This window comes from Scomber japonicus, chromosome 8 (assembly GCF_027409825.1).
Source record: "Scomber japonicus isolate fScoJap1 chromosome 8, fScoJap1.pri, whole genome shotgun sequence".
NCBI classification, from domain to species: Eukaryota; Metazoa; Chordata; class Actinopteri; order Scombriformes; family Scombridae; genus Scomber; species Scomber japonicus.
In genome coordinates, this window is record NC_070585.1 from 16,767,728 (window position 1) to 16,789,294 (window position 21,567).

A 21,567-nucleotide genomic window follows, 5' to 3' on the forward strand; every position below is an offset into this window, starting at 1 on the left:
TATTCCCAAACAGATGAGGTCAAGGCTGGCTGCTACAAGGAGATGTGTGGACTTTGTGATTTACTAAGGGGGCTGCCTGCATTACTGCTGCTGCTGTTTGTGAGAGAAGGAGATGATGATCTTAGTAACCTTCAGAGGCAAAACAAGTGTGCTTCCCAAGTGGACTGAGTGCTCTATTGAAGACAAAACGACATCCAAACTAGATGGACTTATGCTGCTTTTTGAAGTATATCTATCCCAGTTGGGACGTTATTGATTGTTATTGTTATTGATGTGTAAAGCAGGGCTCAGCGATATAGACAAAATCAAATACCACAATATGATATTGGCTTGATCAAACTGCATCAACATTGCAGGGATGGCAATTGGTGCTTTCATAAAATACTTATACAATAAGATCTTTAATAAATAATGATAAATAAATTGGATATAATGACTAAGTAAGTAATGGCAAATAATAGATTAGCTAGAGCAGTCTGGTTCAGAATGACATCACTTCATTGTAATGCAGCCTTTAAAACCAGGAAAGGACAACACTTAAGCCATATTACCATATCCAATATCTAAGATGATAATATAATATTAATATACTGCCCAGCCCTATGGTAAAGATACAGATAATGGGAGAAAAAGAGAGAAGGTGACAAGACACACACACACACACACAGACACACAGACACACACACACACACTATTTAATACTTCTAAAGAGGGATCATGTCAAACACTGGCATTCAATGTTGGAAAATGTCTCTGGAAACCCTGGAGCCACAGAAAATTCTGGAATGTATCTGTGAAAATAACTCATTGCACTGTTTATTCATTTCTCTGCTGTTTTCTGGCAATAAAATTATAGTTCCAAAGTGCAGTCACTATCTGGTGATTTTATGTGTTTACATGAGAGAGCAGAAAGGAGGGAGAAGTACTGAAGAAATGTGCTACAAAAAGAATCAACACTGGTAAAAACACAGGAATACAACTGAGCTGGATATTACTCTGACTCCGACAGGTGACATGAAGCTTAGTTCTCAGCAGGTTGCAAAAAATGTGACATGACCAAAGAATGACCCAATCACATCATTAAATTACTTAAGACATATTTAATAGTTCTGGGTGGCAAACAGAATTATCATGTGCATTATTCTGTATATATAGAGCAATCTCTGGAAAACAAACATTCGAATTCTCCATTCGAATATGTTAAAACAATCAACTGTAAAAATTCACATAGAAAAACAATCTCTTAAAAAAGAAAAACAAATTATGGAACAAAAGGAATGACTCAAATTAGAAAATGTTTTATGTTCCAGTGATGTTCTGACATCTTGATATCCTTTTTCATTCATCGTCCTCTTTTAATGTTGAAAATAGACACTTTTCAGTAAGTGGTATGCATAATTACCTGGTATACCGTCTATCTGTGTGGAGAGCAGACACCAAGAAGCAGTTGTGTCTCTGGTTTAAATACAGTTACATATTTTGTGCTTAAGAGCAGGCACAGCAATTTATGGAGCTTTGCACCTTATTGTCATTCTCAGTGTTACTGGAGAAAAATTAAGAACTAGCACATTTTTCCACATTGCCTATATTTGAAATTAATTTCTCCCATGATGCCCTTTAAATTTATTTAAGTGCCACTTCCACCATGTCCAGACAAGTTCAACTTTTATGCAATGTGTCATATAAACGCAGGTGTTGCTGAAGAAAAAAATTACTCTTTTGATTCCTGAAAGATTAATCTTTTGGAGCCATGGCGATGTTCGCGACCACCAGCAATATGAAGCACTGATCTTGAATCAGTGGGCTGATAAAGAGGTCTACCCATACTGAGGCTGACTGGGTATCAGGGCTGGAGGGCACACTATAGTATTGTGTTTGCATAGGAATAAATATTGCATGGAGCAGCTGACATCACCTCTCAGGATTCCTGACAGATATTACACCACAACATCATGGCAACATGTATGCTGATGGCTACTGAATACAAATATGAGCAAGGCCAGACATTCAAGCAACTACTGTTGCAGTTCAGCGGGAGGGGAAGTGGGTGAAACAACACACACATACACACATACACACGCAGACAGACAAAGACAACTGAACAAACACACATACTTGTCTCAGCAGTTTTTGGGCATTTTTCCAGTGTGCAATATCCTCAGCAGAAAGACCACAAAGCTGTTTATGAAACCTAGCATTTATAACAGCATGGTCGGTACCATACAGTAATTACAGATGGCAGCACACGCACTGAAAACTACATGCACTAACACACACACACACATGCATATTTAGAAACCCAATTGTGCACACAAAACTAAATATAGACTGCTTACTTCACACACACACACACACATACACATAAACTGCTCAGGCTAGGTTTGACTCTGTGGAGAACTTCCTCCTCCTATCTTGCTCTACTTTCCACTGGGGATTATGGGAACGCTCATGTTTATTGAATAAGCAGGTTTTCTTCATAAAACTGTTGTGAGCAAACGTGGCAACAGAGCTTAGACATGTCCATGTGAAACCCTATTTTTAAATTTTACCTCATGCAAAAACACCTGTGAACTAAATCCCTTCTTCTTAAAAAGAAAACAAAGAAACCCACACCCCGGTGATATGTGTTGTTGGTAAGTGGTTGGACTAGTCCATACAAAAGCCTGGTGCAAAGTGTGGGCTGGACAAAACCTGGGAATGAAATGACAAGACTTGATTTCTATTGGTTGGCACTTTTTTCAATAATACATTTACAAACAGCAATGTAAAATAAATCAGACAATTACAAAACAATTCGTTTTATATGTAACAACAACAACAATGTGAGAAAGCGCAATATGGTCTTGGCCTGGAACCTCCAGAGAACACTCTATGACAAACAAGCAGGATGTGCCAAATTCCAGACATTCCCAGTCTAAATTTCTAAATAACCGCAAAAAAAATGTTGGTTCCCTCCTGAGTAAGTCTTTGGAATCACCGAAGATGCCCTTTGATGGAATGACAAGTGAATCAAGTGATGCAGAAATACAGAGAAACAGAAACACACACAATACATGAACAGATATGTGCACATGCCGAAGAAAAGCTATTACAGTTTAGGACATTGGCAAAGATCCAAAGACTGATGAGGGACACCCAGGGACTGTGACATAGGTGAGAGCCCCACCCTCATCCACTGTCTTTCCCTGTGTCCTCTCATAAGACACAGTCCTATCCTAAAAGATGGTCCCGTTAAGACAAGGGACAGAGATACACAGGCCTTTTTTCCGTAAAAATGATCGCTTGCCTTTTGACTCTAATCTCAGATTGAAATTGGCCCCTGGAATGTGTTTGGATATCATTGACTTTATGTGTAAAAAACAAAAAAAAAACCATCCAGCCCAGTTTGCCTAATTGGCCCGAGAGGAAGCAGCTTCCAGTAACTCCTCTAATGACTCTGCCCCCTCTTGTTTAGGCTCCTCCGTCTCCTCCGTCTTTTTCTTCTTGCTGGCGTTGCTTGACGAAGGCGTGTCTTCCTGCATAAGTTCTTTGGCCAGGATGTTGGTCACTGCATGACCAGCTCGTCTGTGGTTGGCTGGGGAAGAGAGTGAAGTACAGAGAATGACATAAATAAATAAAGAGACCACCATGTTTGTATCATGACAAGTCATTACATATATGTTAGTGCATGCCATGAAGTGACATATCTGATATACGAGCAAAAAAAAAGACATAAAAACCACATTAGCAGCCATATAATAACATTTTTCACTGCAAATGAATACAGACAACCAGTTAAATGAGTTAACACACCACAACACAAAAGCCAGCTGTGTGTGGCTTCAAGAATGTCACAGGCATGTGTTTTGATAAAACACAAAATGGATTCTTGCTTTCCATACAAAATACACACGCATGCATTACCATGGCACACATACACACAAGTAGCTTAATGGTGTGGCTGTATATGTGTGTGTGTGGATTAGTGTGATATCTAGAGCAACTCACTGTTTTTGAACAGATTAGACCTACTCCACATGATGAGAAAAGACATACTGAGGAGAGACATTTATAGGAAGTGAGGAAGTGAGATGACTGGTGAGATGAAGGAATAGAGACGGTGAGTGTGTAACAGCAAAGGAGAGAAGAGGGACGACGTGGTGTGAGACACCATGATGAGCACGATGATTCATGCTGTGGGAAGATTTAAGAATGAAAATGAGACGAACGTGGAAGGAGAGAGAGCAGGGAAGGATAAAATATGACAGAAATAGGTAGTAAAATATAGCACAGACAAACAGTGGATGCAGTGAGGAGATGTAAGAGATGCATAAGGATGGACAGAGGAACACAGGATGTGTGACAGATTGAGCCCTGAGGATGCTGTCGTTTCTATTCTTCTACCTGCTTGCTATGTTATTTACACACACACACACACACACACACACACACACACACACACACACACACACACACACACACACACACACACACACAGCCCTGCCTTTATCTCTCTCTCCCTCCCCTCTAGATCCTTTACCACTCTTCATTCTCTTGCGTGGGAGAGCAGCTGTGCATCAGCAGCCATTTTGAATTATATAGGTCAGTGGGAGATTGTGTTTGTTGTGTGTTTGCTGTTGTTTTGTACCTGATTTACGATCACAAGTATGGTATGAATAAAAAAGGCCACACACAAACACACACATACAGTTATCACAAACATGCAGTAATGTAATGTGTTCCTGGGCTTCTGTTAAGAGAAAATGCTGTTTAATGTAGCACAGTCATGATGCAAACCAATAGAAATACACATGCAAAAAAACCCACAGTAACACAAACAACAACCCAAGACATAACACATGGTTCTCATGAAGGAAAAACACACACACACACACACACACACACACACACACACACACACACACACACACAGTTACCGAACAGGTCTCCAGAACTAGCTGTGACAAAGACACAATAGAGTCTGGGGAGAAAGAGGAGAAGGAGGATTTGGAGATTTAAGATCATGTTCACAGTTGACTTGTCTCTTTTAGAAGTGAGCCTTAGCTGAACAGATCAGCACAAACAGCTGGGGTGTCAAATTATCGACTCACACACTTTCTTTGAGGAGGCATTCAGATTCTCCCCATCAAAAAACACCAATACACAGTGAGACTTAAGCTAGTTCTCAGTCTTCTCACACATACTTCATATCTATTTCCATCCCTTTCTGAAACTCTCCCTTACTCAGAAACTCACTAATTAGAAATTATCCAAATGACCCAAAAACCAAGAGAAAGAGTGTGTGTCAAGTGTGGGTGCTGTTACATATGTATGTGCTCTGTGCCGAGCTTGTCCTAAAAAAATCCGACCCGCAGAGAAAAGCTCTTCAAAGACTGTCAAACCCAGCTCCTCTACTCTCATCCTCCTCCACTCCGTCTTGAGAGAGAAGACAGAGAGGAGGAAGAGAGACAGGGATAAGAGAGTGAGGATCAGAGGGTTGCTGCTTTGGAAGCAGCATGGGAAAAAGATGGATTCTGACAGAAACCTGCAGATTAAAACAGTGAGAGGAAAATTCTCCGAGCAGATTTGCTCATTTTCTCTATATTTAAACATAGCTAGGATGTAGGGGCTCAAACAGCAGATACATCACCTGACAAAAGAGTACCACGTCTCATGTTCCAAATGTGTTTGTTATTTTATTGATTTGTCATTTGGTCAATCAAATGGTGAAAATTACGTAATCAGATGGTCATCATGATGATAATTTTGTCCGACTAACAGTATAGAATGCAAAGACACTCAGGTAGCACTTGTGGAGGACGAAGTAAACCAGCAGATATACTGATCTGCTAAGCTTGTCTTTAAAAATGACTTGAAACAATCAATTGATGGCCAAAATGGTTACTGACTGATTTTCTGTTGACAGACTAGTCAATTAATCATCTAATTGTTGCAGCTCTACGTGTTCATCAAACAAACCACATATAAGATAGTTTAGTTTTGTGCTAGTAGGCATAGCTCAAGCAGCCCAGTAACCTTCAATTGGAAATTTAGTATATAAATAATCTGTAAAGAATCTGATGTCCCGACCAATCAGAAGGTGACTTAAATATGTAACTCAAGGGTCCCTACACTGATTTTACACATGAAGTTCAGTTTACTGATCATAATCATTACTACTTAGCTTGGGAAAATATTTTTAGCATGTTTTCTACTACTCTGGAAGGAGTTTGCTAAAGTTTTAAAACAGATTGGGCAACAATGCAAAACTAAATCGTCAGAATAGCCCTTTAACACGTGGCACGACAAACGTAGGAAATCTGCAGCATGTGTGTCCACAGACTAGCTGTGATGTTGACTAAATAATCCATGCACTTGGCATGAAGCCTGTTGTGCAGCAGTAGGAAATGAGATGCCGAGACTCACAACAAAGGTCTGTTTACTGGTGGCGTGAGACTGAATGAGTGTGTTTGCACACTGAGGGGCAATCAGGGGCATAAAGAATGAAGCGAAAAGATCATCTGTAACACATTACACTGCAGGAGACTCAATAATGAATGCCTGATGAAGGAAAGAACGCTTTGTTGAACAGTATGTGTGTGCTGCCTTTATGAAGAGAAAACACAGACACACAGAGATGAATGAGGAGAGAATTTACAGACAAGTAAGTGTAGAGGAGCTGAAGACAAAAAGGTAACAGAGAACCAACTCAGTGGCTTTGATACAGAGAATGCCAACCTCCTCTGGTCACAGATTACATACACCTACAAACCCAATAATTATAAAATATATATAGTTACAGGACATGATGATGGTTGACAAGGAAACAGCCATGTTTGTGCTCTTGGTTTACTGTCGGCACAGCAGCTGCAGCAAAACCACAGTCACATGACAACATGGTAACCGTGCCAGGACTGGCATGATGGTGTACTTGCAGATGTAGGCTAAAACCTCCATCAGTGTCTCCATCTTAGGAGGGACTCATAGTGCCCTCCTCAGGCTGCACTGAGTAACACACTGCTGCTCTGCACTAGAGGACTGTGGGAAACTGTGACATCATCTTGCTCTGCTATTGGCTAGTGGCTGTGAGTTAGCTCTGCTGTGAGCTCTGATGGTGCATGTGTATGATCTGCTGCTGCTCTCCTTTATTGTCTCAGTGGGCGTTAAGTATGCATGTGACGTCACACCTGCTTCAGTAATGGACTGATTGATGAGCATTCTCTTATTGGTCTGAATTGTCTCAACTGTGTGTGTGTGTGTGTGTGTGTGTGTGTGTGTGTGTGTGTGTGTGTGTGTGTGTGAAAGCACAGATCTTTGTGGGGGTCCTTCTTTTTTTTATAAGAGCAGACTGTGTGCAGGGCCAGCGTGTGCCTCTATTGTTGCTACCCCCTTTACCCCTTTATCTTTGTTGCTCTGTTGTGATTGGTGCTTTGTCAACTAGTTGCTACTGTCATTGGCTGTTCTGGCAAGGGTCATGACCCAGCAGATGGGTCTATAGTGAGTGTTTAGACATGTCATTCCTCTGCACACGAGTGGCCTTAAATTGGTTTAAACACTTACACACACAAATTAGGCCACTGTTGCTGAGCTGCCATGTCTATTGATACAGAAGGACATGAACGAGCCTAGAACTAACAGTCTGAAGCAAACAGTCAGTGTGTGATGTGTTAGTATGGAAGGCTGTCTGTCTGTAATGTGTTCATTTGGGTGTATGTATTGGTATGCAAACATCCAATTGTGTCTTTGTATTGGCATGCAAGCATCTGGTGTGTATGTTTTGTCTGCATGTGTATAGAGGGGGGGTAGACAGACTGAGGGTAGACAGCTGAGGATACCCCATGCAGTCTGCTCGTTCTATACAACCAGCACAAACACACATCGTGACAGGTCAAAGGTGAGGGGGCATAAAGCATCCACAGCCTCGTGGCTTTCCATTCAGTCACACTGCTATGACACAATGAGCATGACACTACACTCAATAGGCCCTCAGCAGGCCTTTAAAATCAAGTCGGTGACGTTTGCAGCCCCAACAGCTGTGAACAGAGGAGAGAAATAGGAGGGGAAGGGAGGGACACACTTGATGTCGTAAAGAACTTAACATGAACAATAGGAATCATTACCTCCAAAGACAAAAGTAATAATACAATTGAGCTATTTCTGCAAGTGCTATTGTTATAAACAATAATATATCAACCTTCAAATATATTTTTGAACATTATTTCAAGTGTAGGTTTTTATTTGTATTTGACAGCCATTACTTCCCATTAAAATGTAAACTCATCAATTAATTGTTCACAAACTAAAAATATAACATAATGCCATACAAGGTAATGTGATGTGATGTTTTAGGGCCCTGAGCAAACAGTATGTATTCATTTATATGTACTGTACATAACATGGTTATGTTGGCACTCGGACATTTCATGTGATGGTGCAGGGTTCTTTTTAAGGCTTTGTTCATTGTGTAATGTCACACGGGCCAATTGGAGTAAACATACAAGTTTTGACAGCTGAAAAAAAGTTTTACAATTTTTCAAGCAACTTGGGTTCCATAAAACTTGTAACTTTTCAAGTTGCACTAAGAAGATAATTACACCCTGTTATGATGACACTTTCATTATATTAGCATCAGCTTTTAAGAAACAACAGATGTGTCACAAGCACACTATAACATTTGACAGGATGAAACTACATATAATAAGTCACTCTGACAGCAGTATTGTTAGCATTTGTTTCAAAACAGGACTGTAAATCTCCATGGAAGTCAATTTTCACTTATTGTTTTTGTTTTCATGATAGCTGATACCCTTTTTGTGTTGCAATATGAGTAGATGTATATACTATTGTGTCACCAACATGCCACCTTACAAGGGCTGTGCTCAAAGAACAGAAAAGCTTAAAATTTAATTTATGTACAATGGAGCCTGATGTGCACAACTAAGCTTGCCCTGCAGTTTGACAACTTGTCTTTCATGTTTCACAGTCTTCTTCGTTTACCTGTTATTACCATGTTTGACAACACAGTAAGTCAAGAAAAACATAGAAACTTCATAGCACCTACACTGGCCAAAGTGAATTTCCAGTGTGCAGTGAGTTGAGGGTTTAATGAACACTCACACTCAATATTTTCATTTTTTCCATTATTTGACTCTTAGTCATTTCCAGTTAGGTCCTATGCAATTTCCAAATCATCAAGTAAGAGAGTAAGAGTATCCACTTATAATAGTAAAACTTCAATTCCCGATTCAGAGAAATGCTCCATTTACCACATCAACACTCTGCTGTTTTTACTCCTGGCCAGCAATCACCACACTCAGACACAGAGTGGAGCAGCTTGCAGTTCACTTGTTTATTCAGAGTTTATTAATATCAGAGGACGACTCCACCTGCGTTCCTGTCTGGGTTTTTCAAATAGAAACACCCACTCAGCCGCTGGCAAAAAGCAGTGACGTTGGTTACAGCCAGAGTATTGATGCTGACACAGAGTTACATAACTGATATTGATTAATTTTCATCAATGAGCTTTTGGAGCAGGTTACTGCTATGTATTACGGCTGATTTTTCTGATTAAAAGTAGTTACAGACTGTTAAAACCTTTGGCGAATATTTGTAAATTGTGATTTTGAGCTACATAAAGTTAGGGCAGCAATATTCTTCTACCAGATAAAAAGTGAGAAAGAAATTAGGTCATTGAACTATTGTAGCCCACTCCTCATCTCTGCTAGAGGCTACATTAACTGCCAATAGCATAACACATCAAAATATGTACAGTCAAGTGAACTGAGTCTAGTTATACTGTGGGTGGTGCAGGCCTCAGATTTTTATGAGCAAGACCGCCGTTGACACACAAGAACAATCTTTTCCATTATAAAGTCCCATTTATAATTTTTTCAGAAGAAAACTGATTAAAACTGTAAAATAAAACTGCTTCCTGGATACTGTACTATGATGTCTGGAATATGCCTGGCACAGAACAAATTAGGCCTGATTTTTATTTTCAGATATCTTTTTGTACTTTTCTGCACTTTATGCAGCTAATTTTATAGATGCTTTACAGAGTAAATACTTAAAATACTCTCTGTGTGTATATGAGCTGGATAGGAATGTTTTAAGCCCACTGATGGAAGCAGCCTGTGGCCCCAGTGGTGCCAGACATATATCAGTTGAGCCAGAGTCAGGATGTGCCTCCTCCTCCTCCTTTAGCTTTACTAAATTAAGATCTCTGACTCAACCAACCATCCAAATGTGCGTGCACATACACACATTCACAAAGCCAAACATAAAGACACACTCCTATTGTGTGGCTGAAAGATTTAAGGTCCTTCCTGTACTGTAAGACGAGATGTGAATCACTCGAAGGGAGCAGCCTTTAAACATCAGTGTAGAAAATATAAACTGCCAAAAAAATTGCCAAAAAACCACAGCAAGGCTTCACACCCTCCTCATTCAGCATGGAAAACGCTGAACTTAGGCAAAAGAAAACAGAAATGACAAGATTGGCAAAGAGATCAGACAGGGAGGAGGAAGTAACTAGAGATGTGATATATATATACAGTGTATATATATTGAAAGATATACAGCTACTTATATTTTTCGACTCTTTCCTACCACAGGCGTGTTTGCATGGTGAAGAATGCTTTCTCTCCATTCCTCTCACACATGTTCAGGTATTTCCTGTTAAGAGTGTGAGGTGGCCAAACAGTGCTATGGGTGACTGACTGAACCCTCAAGTGGGCCCCATTCTTTCTGTTGGTCTTTCCCCACTCCCTCTTTTCCCTATACTTCCCCTCCTTACTGTTGGCTCAGACAGTTTAGCAGTGATGAGCCTAAGCTGCTTGTCATTAAAGAGTGTTTACTGCTTTTGGAGATTGTCTCAGTATGACATAGTGGACCACTGAGGACCACTTGTCACAAACTCATTTACTGCTGTGCACAATTACAGCTAAAAGGCTTTATAACTACATTTAGCAATAACGAAAAATGAGGATAGAAAGACCAAAAGAAAGAGAAAGAAAAAGTAAGGAAGAGGCAGAAAGAAAGAGAAAGAAAAAGTTAGAAAGAGAAAGAAAAAGTTTAAAAAAGAGACAAAAAGAAAGAAGAAGACGACAGAATGAGAAACAAAGACAAGGAAAGAAAGAGAATTCTACCCTCTCACTCTGAGCTGTTCCACTCTGGAGCACTGCTTCACATCTGGCTTCTATTGAGGGAAGGATTGGGTTGCACACGTTCTTCCCCAAACTCTCTTATGTGTGAATACTACACACGCACACACACGCACACAAGCACACAAGCACACAAGCACACAAGCACACACACACACACACAACTGCTCTCTCAGTTACTGGGCACTGGACACTTTCCCACTCACATGGTTACACACATGTTTCCTAACACTGGGAGTCATGTTACACAGTCACAATCCTGACAACTCATTGCTTCTAATTTTCATGGGTTTACTATCACATATTATCCACTAAACTTGCTGCATATTAGAGTTTTAAAAAAGAAGATAAAAAGGAGAAAGATACTTTAGTTTCCAATAATGGAATGTAAGTACATTGAACAGTGTGACAGGCATTATAGTGAGGCACTAACCTGATTACTGGCCTGCCTCTGCCTCTACAGACTGAACAACATAGCCCGAATGAAGATCAATACAGGTGCACAGCTCATCACATACAGGACATACACTTCTGAATGGCCATTTTGAGTATTTTCTAACTACAGATTTTAAGCCTTTATAATTTCATGTACAAAACATTCAGAGTAAATTACACCTAAAACTGAAACCTGTTATGTGTGTTAAGGACATTAATGAGAAACTTCAAATAATTGAACACATCCTTCTTGACAGTTCCATTTCCATAACAAGATATTCACATAAGACAAAAGTTGACATTAATGATTGTTGTTAGTCAACTAAATTTTTCCAAAATGAATCTACAGTGTTTTGAAATGATGCTGATTTTCTCTAAGCTTTAGCCTGCTGACCAAATGTCCGCTGTCTCATCCACTTCCTTAGACTTTCTACCCACACTCTGGTTTATCCTCCATCCAGTCATATTCCTCTTGTATTTTCCAACTCCACAACCACACCCTCACCAGTTGCTCTTCATCTTGCTGCCCACACCAGCCCGTAGCACCCTCCCTGTTGTCTTGTTGTTGTGCCAGGCACTGGTGAAGCTGGCTTTGCCCCCCGTAACCATGGCCAAAGACCACTACCACAATCACAGTCTCCGAGCCATGCAACAGATGGGACAGAGACAGGAGAACACAAACAAATCTGTTGTTGTGTTTTGACAGAGGCAGAAAGAAGCAGGGAGACGGAACAAATGATATGCTCCATGTGCTTCAGTACTGTATGTAGACCATAAATGTGTGTGAACGGAAAACAGTAATCTGTAAATCAAGACAGACATGGCACCTTGAAACATCTGCAAGTTCTGTGAAGATTTACTATGCTTGTGTGTGAGTACCTGCTTGCCGTGGTCCTCTCTTTCTCCTGAAAGCAGCTCCAGACTGCAGCGCCTCCAACAGGTCATCCATGATACCAGTTTCATCACCCTCTGTAAACATATCAAAACATAATATCAGCAGAGCATCAACAAGCACCAAATTCACATTTAAGCTTTTATTTATGCCACACACACACAACACCCCACTTTTATGTCATTTTACATCAATGCAACACTGAAAGACACAGTCCAAACAACAAGGGAATAATTAGGGATTTTGCTAAGCCATTTACCTATCACTACTTCCCTCAGACACGCCAACACACACGTGTGTGCAAGAGAGTCATTTACCAGCCACGTGGACATAATGGCAAATTAGCTACATTAACCCAGATAAGCAGTGACCTAGTTCTGCTACTGTCCCTGCTAAAAGATACACACTGCACTTTAAAGGCGAACACACCCTTATTGGGAAGACACGCCCACTGATTCCAAACCAACTGCATATAGACAAAACATTAAAATACCACAGAATGAAAGAGTTATTGTGGCTTACAGTTAAAAAAAAGTCCCCTTGTATCTGTGTATTTGTACAGGTACAGTTTATATGGGTGGTCTCACTGATTGTGTGTTTGTTTATATCTGCATCTGCTTGTGGTAGCCTTAAAGGCAAAGGGGGCCAAACAAAGGGGTTAGGATTTACTTGATGGGGTTACTGGTGTGTCTTAAAGTATTTGAGTGTTGTCAGGTTTGTTTGAGGGGAAAGATTCAGTGGCACAGCTCAGCACTCAGGCAGATGGTTTTAATTATTTCTATTTGAACCTGAATGGAGACAGAGGGGTCTGGAAAAGGGGGCAGTGGGGTGGTGGGTTAAAGGTTTATGTCGTCACCTCCCAACCCCCAAACACAAACATAACTCTGCTCTCACACACACACACACACACACACACACACACACAATATTTAATCCTGCAGTAAGCCATGCAGCAGATGGCCTATGGTCTCGCCTGTCACGTCAGAGAAAGTCTCCCTTACACTCCCCAAGACTTCCACAGCTCACATACACCCCTCAATGTCCATGTCTAGGAACTGCACAGAGTGATGTAGGCCATGTATTTCTCCTTCCGGGGAAACACATCTGGCACATTTCCACTTACACTAATCACATGGTTGGTTTAAACCACACAGACACTCAAACCTATTTGTGAATATGTACTGGAGGCAGAAGTGGAACCAAACAATGACCTGGCTGTGTATAAAACAGGCTCATTGTTGACCCAGTGAACTTCCAACTAAAACTAGAAAGTCCTAGGGCCAGTGCACTGTGTAGCATCATACATACAGCTCTATACTGTGTCTGTGTATGTGGCTTTCAGCAAAAAGGAATCTTCTTTCATAAAAGGGAAGATTTACAATGTTTGGTTGGATTGAGATTTGTAACAGGGTTTATTATGTTTTTAGATTATGTTGATAATCATGTGTTCTTTTTTTCTTTCTGTGGATAGGCATGTGGTTCATAGTGTTACTGACAATCAATACAAAATCAATGTTGAAATGACCTAAAAAAAGTGGTGGCCAAAGTTTGACTCAGTACATTGATGGCCTGGATTATGAGATTAATTAGTGTAATAGCATTGGATCATGAGCTCTTAAAGGTGTCTCTCTGGATCTGATTTATTATGGATGCACACACACACACACACACACACACACACACACACACACTGACACATGCTATCTGGCACAGAGGGCAGCATGTTGAGTGGGGCAATAGCACCCCTAATGGATGTTTACACAATAACAAATAAGAACAGATGATGGAAAATTTACAGAAAAGAAGAGGAGTGACAAATACCAAAAGAAAAACAGAGAAAGAAAGACTGTGTTAAAAAGGGTTGGAGACAGAATTTGCTTTTTTCTCATGTGCCATGATTGTTCCCCTCTTTCACAGTCGTCTTGAGTGAGACATCAGGCTACCCAGGCTTATCCCATCTTATCCCCTCTCTCACTCTGTGCCTTTCTCCTCTCCCTCCTCTTAGCCTCCTTTAAGAGACAACAACACAGTCTAATCTCCCAAGAGAGCATCTGCTGTCCTACTCTCTTCCTCTTTACCTAACCCTCCCCCACACTACTCACTCACTTGCTCTCTGTGTGGAGCACGAGCACTCCTAGCGGCAGTTCCCATAACAGCATCTGTGAGGGTGTGTAAACCACACATGCACACACCCTTTGTCAGCTATATAAAAATACAGGGCCTCACACCATCTTTTACAGACAGTACTGACACCTAGCTGTAGAAACAAGGAAAAGGTTCTAGGTCAGTTTCCAAGTAGTTTGGCATATGTCCAAAGATGGGTGTATGACAGCCAGGGATGGATTTGTTGCTGATGTAGCAGACAGCCTTTATCATATCATAGGAGAGCAAAGATCTAGTTTGTGAATGTGGACCTATGGGTGTGGCATCTAAACACTCCAGCCTGCTACATTGAAGCCTACAATTTTGTGTTTCATGAGAGCCAAACAACTTGAGTAAGCACTGGTTCAAAATTAAAAAATGGAATAAGCTTTACAAAATGTTAAAAATTCTATAATAATTACCATCACATGCTTAGCACATGTGCAGAGAGGCGCCACTGAATGAGTGGCTGTCTGTCTGACTCACATAGGAATGGCAAGGCCACAAACAGCACTGATTCACTGACCTTCCAGGGTTAAACAAACAACCAGGATATCATGTTTACAGAGACAGAAAGTGAGAGAGAGGAACATTCAGTATACTCATGAGATATGGTATGTGAGCAGACTGGTGGGAGATAGAAAGGAAAAATAGAAAAAAAAGAGGACGTTTTTAACATGCAAATGAGTCACTGCTGAAAACATCCAGGTCATTAACTATGAGGGTTATAAACAAATACAGAACAAAGACAAGGTGTGTGTATGTTGGGTTTGTGTGAGGTTGAATTTAAATAGGGGGTGTTGAATGTCTCTGGGCTACAGAGTCAAATATACCACCTGTATGTAAATTATCTCTAGCGAGCTTATGCACATACACTCTTGTCTTTGAAGCACTATTATGTTCCATTCGTGCATGCCTATAGAGACTGAACATGAAATTTGACTACTTTACTTTCTCCCACAAAACTTCTGCTCCATGCTTTAAACACAGAGGCAAAATATTCCAAGTGGAGTCTCACAGTGCTTTCTGTGTGTTTAAATGGCCTTTAAATGAACGACACACACAGGAGGAGGGATAGAAAAAAAAGAGGAGAGGGAGAGACGGAACAAAAGCAAGAAAGAGAGGAGAGGAGAAGCCAGCTGGAACATGGAGCACTAGGAGAAAAGGCCAGAGACTTTTTATAAAAGAGGTTCACAAAACAGACACACATTCTTACACAGACACACACAACACAGTGCAGAAATACTTTGGCCAACACAAAGTTTCTTCAACACACAGGCAAAGCAAAACAGAAACATTCACAAATAGATGACAGTAATGTTTTAGCACACAAACATCCATACGCGCAGAGTGCACTGTGGCAAATTTTGCCTGTGGAGTCCCAGGAGAACCCGACTGGAGCCAAAGCAAGGAGGAATGTACTGAAACTAGGTCATAGTCTGAGGGAAGGGAGAAAAAGTGCCAGCGCATAAATGTGTGTCTGCAATGCAGGATTTTAGTGTTAACTCCGTGTATATAGGGATAATTGTTAGCATGTGTGTTTGTTATGCTATGCTGCCAGTATCTTTATAAGTACAACAGCATTTCATAGGAAAGAGGAAGAGTGAGATTGTTTTGGTGATAAAGAGATTTAGACCTCTTTTCTGTTCTCTTACGGACGCAAATCTCTCGTTCACCAGATGAGTGAAAAGAGTCCTTGTGCTCTCTTTCTGAAGAGCTTTGTTATTTGCTTCAAAGCACAGGTCATCAACATTAGATTAAGTATGGTCTATAAATGCTGATGGGGCTTTTCTCCCCCACACACACACAAGCACAGACACACACAAACACAGACACACACAAACACATACACACACTCCACAGAAGTGTGGACTCTGACTGCCCCCAACTGGCATCTGAAGGAAATGCAAACTGAGAGGTGTGGAGTGAGTTTCTCTCTCTTTCAATCACATGAAGGTAAACAGTTATGATCCAGCAATTGTGACCTGCGTTGATGTCAATGTTCTGCTTCCTCTTGAGTTTCTCCTCTTTCTCCTTCTCCGCCTTTTCTCTAGCCAGCTTGGCCTTCTTGATCTTCTCTTCTGCCTCCTTCCTCTTCTGATTCTCCTTCACTGCTTGCTGGTGGAGGGAAGAGTGGTGGGGGGTGATAGACAGGGAAAATTTTAGACTGTGTGTGAGCAAATAAAGGTTAAAATTCAAGAAGACAGATGCGTGATGCATCTGATGGGTATCTGTGTATGTAAACAAAAGCTAAAACCAGTGGATGGCGGTTATCCACGCCAACTGGTAAAACAAGTTACCCACCTGTGAGGCCTCCTAAATGGCACTTTTACAGTTGATGTTTAAACTGACAATATATTCACATTGCTTTCATTTTAATATTATGTCAATACCAAAGGGTGTGCAGTCTCCTATTTCTCATCCTGGTTTGAAATTTGTTTTTTTTTGCCCCCCCCCCCCGCTCCTCTGCTCTTATGTACATGTCTTTGTTGTGTATGTGTAAGAATTCAGTTTGAGGGTGGTCAGAAAAGACTGAAGACACCAGCCTGTGTTGTAATAAATCAGGTGTTGGGTTTGTATGTTCACATGCTCAAACACACATACACACCTGGAACATGTTCTTAAATGTGTTGAGCTCTCCAAAGACCTCCTCTACGGAGAGTTTTTTCGGGTCAAAGACAAAGTACGCTCCAAGGTCAATATACTGCTTCTCCATATTCTTATACATCAGATCCAGCTTCTCATACTGCTCATGAGCAGTGGCCACAAAACTGTGGAGACATGGGGTTAAGGAACATAGAACCAATATATCTATGATTTTACAAGACACAACAATTCTAATTTATTATGCCAAACTCTGTGGATCGAATTTTTATACAAGATTACTCATTTAGGTAACTGCTGAACGATTATATTAAAAACATAATTGAATTAAGAGGATATAGTCATCTTCTCCACAAAATGGTCCTTGTCACTCTGTGCAGGAGGGAAGGTTTCTAGATCTTTCTCCAGAGTCTTGATCTGACGTCCCATCAGTTCTATGTTCTTCTGAAGTGTCTCTGCAGAAACTACAGGAAACATAAGGGAAACATTAATGATGAAGAACACCTACATACATGGCTTATGATTTATTGTTGTACTTTGTTTTCATATGACTAAAAGTGCAGCTCTGAATGAAAAAGAAGCTGAGGAAAGGACACTAGAGGATGGGTATGCAGTGCTACAAGCTGAAACAGTGGGAACACACTGTAACAACAAGGATTGTAATAGTTTGTACATGGTCAGAAATCTATAGAGGTCAGTTAGAAGTCTCATGTACCTCTGCTGGCCTTTTCCACATGGATGAGCTCGTCTGGAAAGTTCATGACTTCGGGATACTGCTCCTGGCACACATCGGCAAGGAAGTGGAGCAACGTCTGCTTCAGATCAGCTGATTTGGTGTCACGCAACTGATTGGAAGAAGGGTTAGTTTAAATAGGGTATGCTGAAAAGGCAATCAATCAGATATTATTGAATGTCTGTAGTGCTGCTAGCGTTTTGCACATTTCTCCTGGCAGATATGTGTAAAATGGATAAGAGCAAGTAAGAATGAGGGCCTCCAAAATTCAGACATTTACAAAGATTTGTCTGTCTGTGATGCCTAATCTATATTCTAAAATAGTAAAAAAAAAAAAATAGTACATCACAAAAAGGATATTATATTAAATCAGCTTAAGTCCATCTTTGAAAACTCAACTTCAATTACAACTCATCTTATCTTGGTACCTCAGAAACCAGAAGCCATTTTGAGAAGACATAAGGGGAAAACCTTTGCATCTTGTTGTCTATCTGTATACAGTACATGCATTTTCATATAGACCCCCCTCCCATCTCATCACTCACATAATGATAAGGATTCTAGTGGCCTTTGTTTGTTTATATCAGCTGATTATAAAATCCATATATAATTTGGTGCATAAAATAAGTGAAGCCAAAGACACTAACAGTGACTGCACTGCAGGTAGGGAATGGTAAAGTAAATGCTATTATGAGAGTCAGTATTTGCATCGTTCACTCAACATGTTAACTTTGCGGAAGTACAAAATGTGTATGGTCAAAGGCCTTTCAAATGTAGTCACACACTTTTCATTGTGTTTGTGTGTGTTAGGGCTGGTCGATATGGCTTAAAAATAAAATCTCGATTTGAATAGATTTTTTTTCTTTCTTAAAAACAAACTACAAATGACAAAGAAATTACCAATAAAATATTTATCTTATGCTTTTATTTTGTTTTGATTTTCCTTTTTGGCATTCTCTAGCAATCCTTTCCCGTGTGCAGTTGTACAGGTTAGGTAAGGCAACTTCAGCTAAATACTAGCGGCTTGGTAGCACGTACCTGGGGTCGGAGTTATCAGCATGTGGATAAACCCCGACTTTTCCACTGTATAAATGGGCACCATATCTTTAGCAATATGCAATGCGACTGCATGAGTAATAGCTTTCCAACGAGTCCCTTTCTTATCATATGGGACACAATGTAAAAATGAATCCACTAATGTAGACTGTTTTTCAGTGGGTGTCGTCGGCTGTTTGGAACTGGTTTGGTTTTGTGACGTCAGGCCGTGAACAATCCACAACTCACTGCAAACTTTGTTTGAAAGCTGTTGCAACTAAAGGTAGCAGCACAACAAATGTATTTTTGCACCTCTGAGGCATACAGCCGAGTGGGAGAAATGTTGCTCTCTATGAGATACACAAGACTGCAGCCCACAAACAAATGTATGCGTATAAGTAGCATTTTTTTGGGGACAAGCTCATCCTTGCTTGCTGCTATGTTGTGTGCATCTACAGAGAGGCAGGGGAAGGGGTCAGCCCACTCTGAATAACGGGAGCTCAAGGGGAGCGTCGGTGGTGGAAGTTAAATAAAAACTGATTTTCATTAAAAACGAATCGTCCTTAACTACAAATTTGAATTGATCGATAACATTGATTTATCGCCCAGCCCTGGTGTGTGTATAGTGTCTACACTTTATTTTACCTTGCACAGGTATGATATGGAGAAGCCGAATGCCTTGCCATTGCGGGAGCCAGCATTCATATAGTTGCCAACAAGGAGGATAATTTCCAGCAGCTTGGTGAAGGACTGGCTTTTACTCATCTCCTCACAAGCTGCTGTTACAGACACCACATCTGGCTTGATGTTGTTCAGCTGCTCCTCAAACTGCAGCTTAAACAGGATTGCCTGGAGCCGTGGCATCAGGCGCTTCACACTGGACATCTGGAGAAAGAAAAGAAAGTGGGGGATTTTGAGACCTCTTTTAAGTATGATTGTTGTCACATAGATTGTGTTTGCACATGACTGTGTGTATGTGTGAGATTGAAGGGGATTTCATCCATTACTCACATCTTCCACAGTTGAACAAAGCAGTCTGTGTTTAACAGAGTGAACATTTCCTGTGTCTAATATATTGACAACGATGTGACTATTTCAGCTTCATTTGCCATGACACTGATTTCCCTGCCATGTTTGTGGCTAGTCATTACCAAGTCAGCTGCAAATTCAACTATATAATTTTTATTAAAAAACAAAAACAAATCTGTGTTTTTTCATGTGTGTGTGTGTGTGTGTGTCCTCACCACTACTCCAAACTGTTCAGACTCAGCCAAGTCTTCATATTCATCCTTCATCTCTCCCAGGGCAGTCAGCTGCTCTGGTGGTGGTAGTTGTTTGACCAGGTTCTACATGGAAATAAGAGCAATATATACATGATTAAAAAAGGATATAGTGACACTTGTTTGTGTGACTTACATGCGTCACAAACTGCTTTTTGGTCAAGACATGGGTTAACACACAAAAAAAGAAAAAAATTCATTGACACAGAAAAATACTCTTTACATACTCGCCGTTTATCCCACTGTGAAGGACAATACGTGAGAGGTTTTAGCTAATGAGTAGCAGCCTTGAAGCTGATAGAAATTCAGTATCTTGCTGAAGGACACATAAGTGAGGCTTTCTGTCATAGGAGAATACTATACGCTCACTATTTAGGCTCATTAAATTTCACTTATGATGTTAACAGCTTTGTACAAACTCAACATATTTAGTCTGAAAGACACCACAGAGAAATATAAAAAGGAAACAAACGGTTTACATTTTTGTGAATTAATTGCATACTTGCGAACTTTATACACCAACACTTGGGCTCTGTACCTGAACCATGGACTCTTTGAGAATGTTTTCATTAACCTCCAGGATGGCGTTCTTGATCTCTTCATAAGGGATACGAAACGATCCCAGGAAAATAGCTGTACAAACACACACACACACACACACACACACACACACACAGACATGCAACTTTTGGTCAAACACAGGTTCACTCAAATCAAATCAGGACTTAGTGGAATATGCAATTGTTGGAATTACATGTTCACTAAAGGAAAGCAAAAAGTGATAGCATTGGTTTGAGTATGAGGTATTCAAATGGTCAGCTGCTTGTGGACTTACAAAGGTTCTGTGAAATCTTGCCGTCAAGAACCTTCAGCTCCTTCACCTTTTTCTTCTGCGTCTGCTTCTTGTCATCTCCGCCGTCCTGCTCCTTTTTGGCTGGGTAGGTGAATAAAAAAATGGAGAGGATGGTCAGCAATATTTAGAGAAGGACAAAAGAATGAGGAAACATTTCCTGGTAACTTTTTTAATGTAATATGCCCACAGCAGGATATGGACAAAATGCTGCTGAATAAAAGGACAGCAGTGCATTCTTTAATAGAGAAAAGTGGATACGAGGGATGGATAGAGGGCCTATGTGATGGCTATAGAAACTGACAGACTTGGCACGGCATTCCCCTTTTTCACTCTCTCCCAACTGTATGGTGTCAAGAAGGTGTTAGGATTATTGTATCTGTGGCCTTGGGTCGGATGAAACTGCCATGAAATGGCTCTAACGCTGGGGAAAAGATGCCCCTCATGTGTGTGAG

General features: G+C 40.5%; 1 protein-coding gene across 1 annotated transcript; it reads right to left on the reverse strand.

Annotated features, from left to right (window-relative positions):
- Positions 1-1,086: 1,086 nt before the first annotated feature.
- On the reverse strand, positions 1,087-21,209 carry LOC128362774 (protein diaphanous homolog 1; the record flags this gene model as incomplete). The annotated part of the gene is made up of 10 exons (XM_053323626.1): positions 1,087-3,574; positions 12,456-12,545; positions 16,596-16,728; positions 17,219-17,382; positions 17,553-17,678; positions 17,930-18,059; positions 19,628-19,867; positions 20,227-20,328; positions 20,801-20,895; positions 21,098-21,209. Coding segments are annotated over 10 exons (1,377 nt in total), but the record flags the coding sequence as incomplete, so codon positions are not given.
- Between the last annotated feature and the right edge of the window lie 358 nt (positions 21,210-21,567).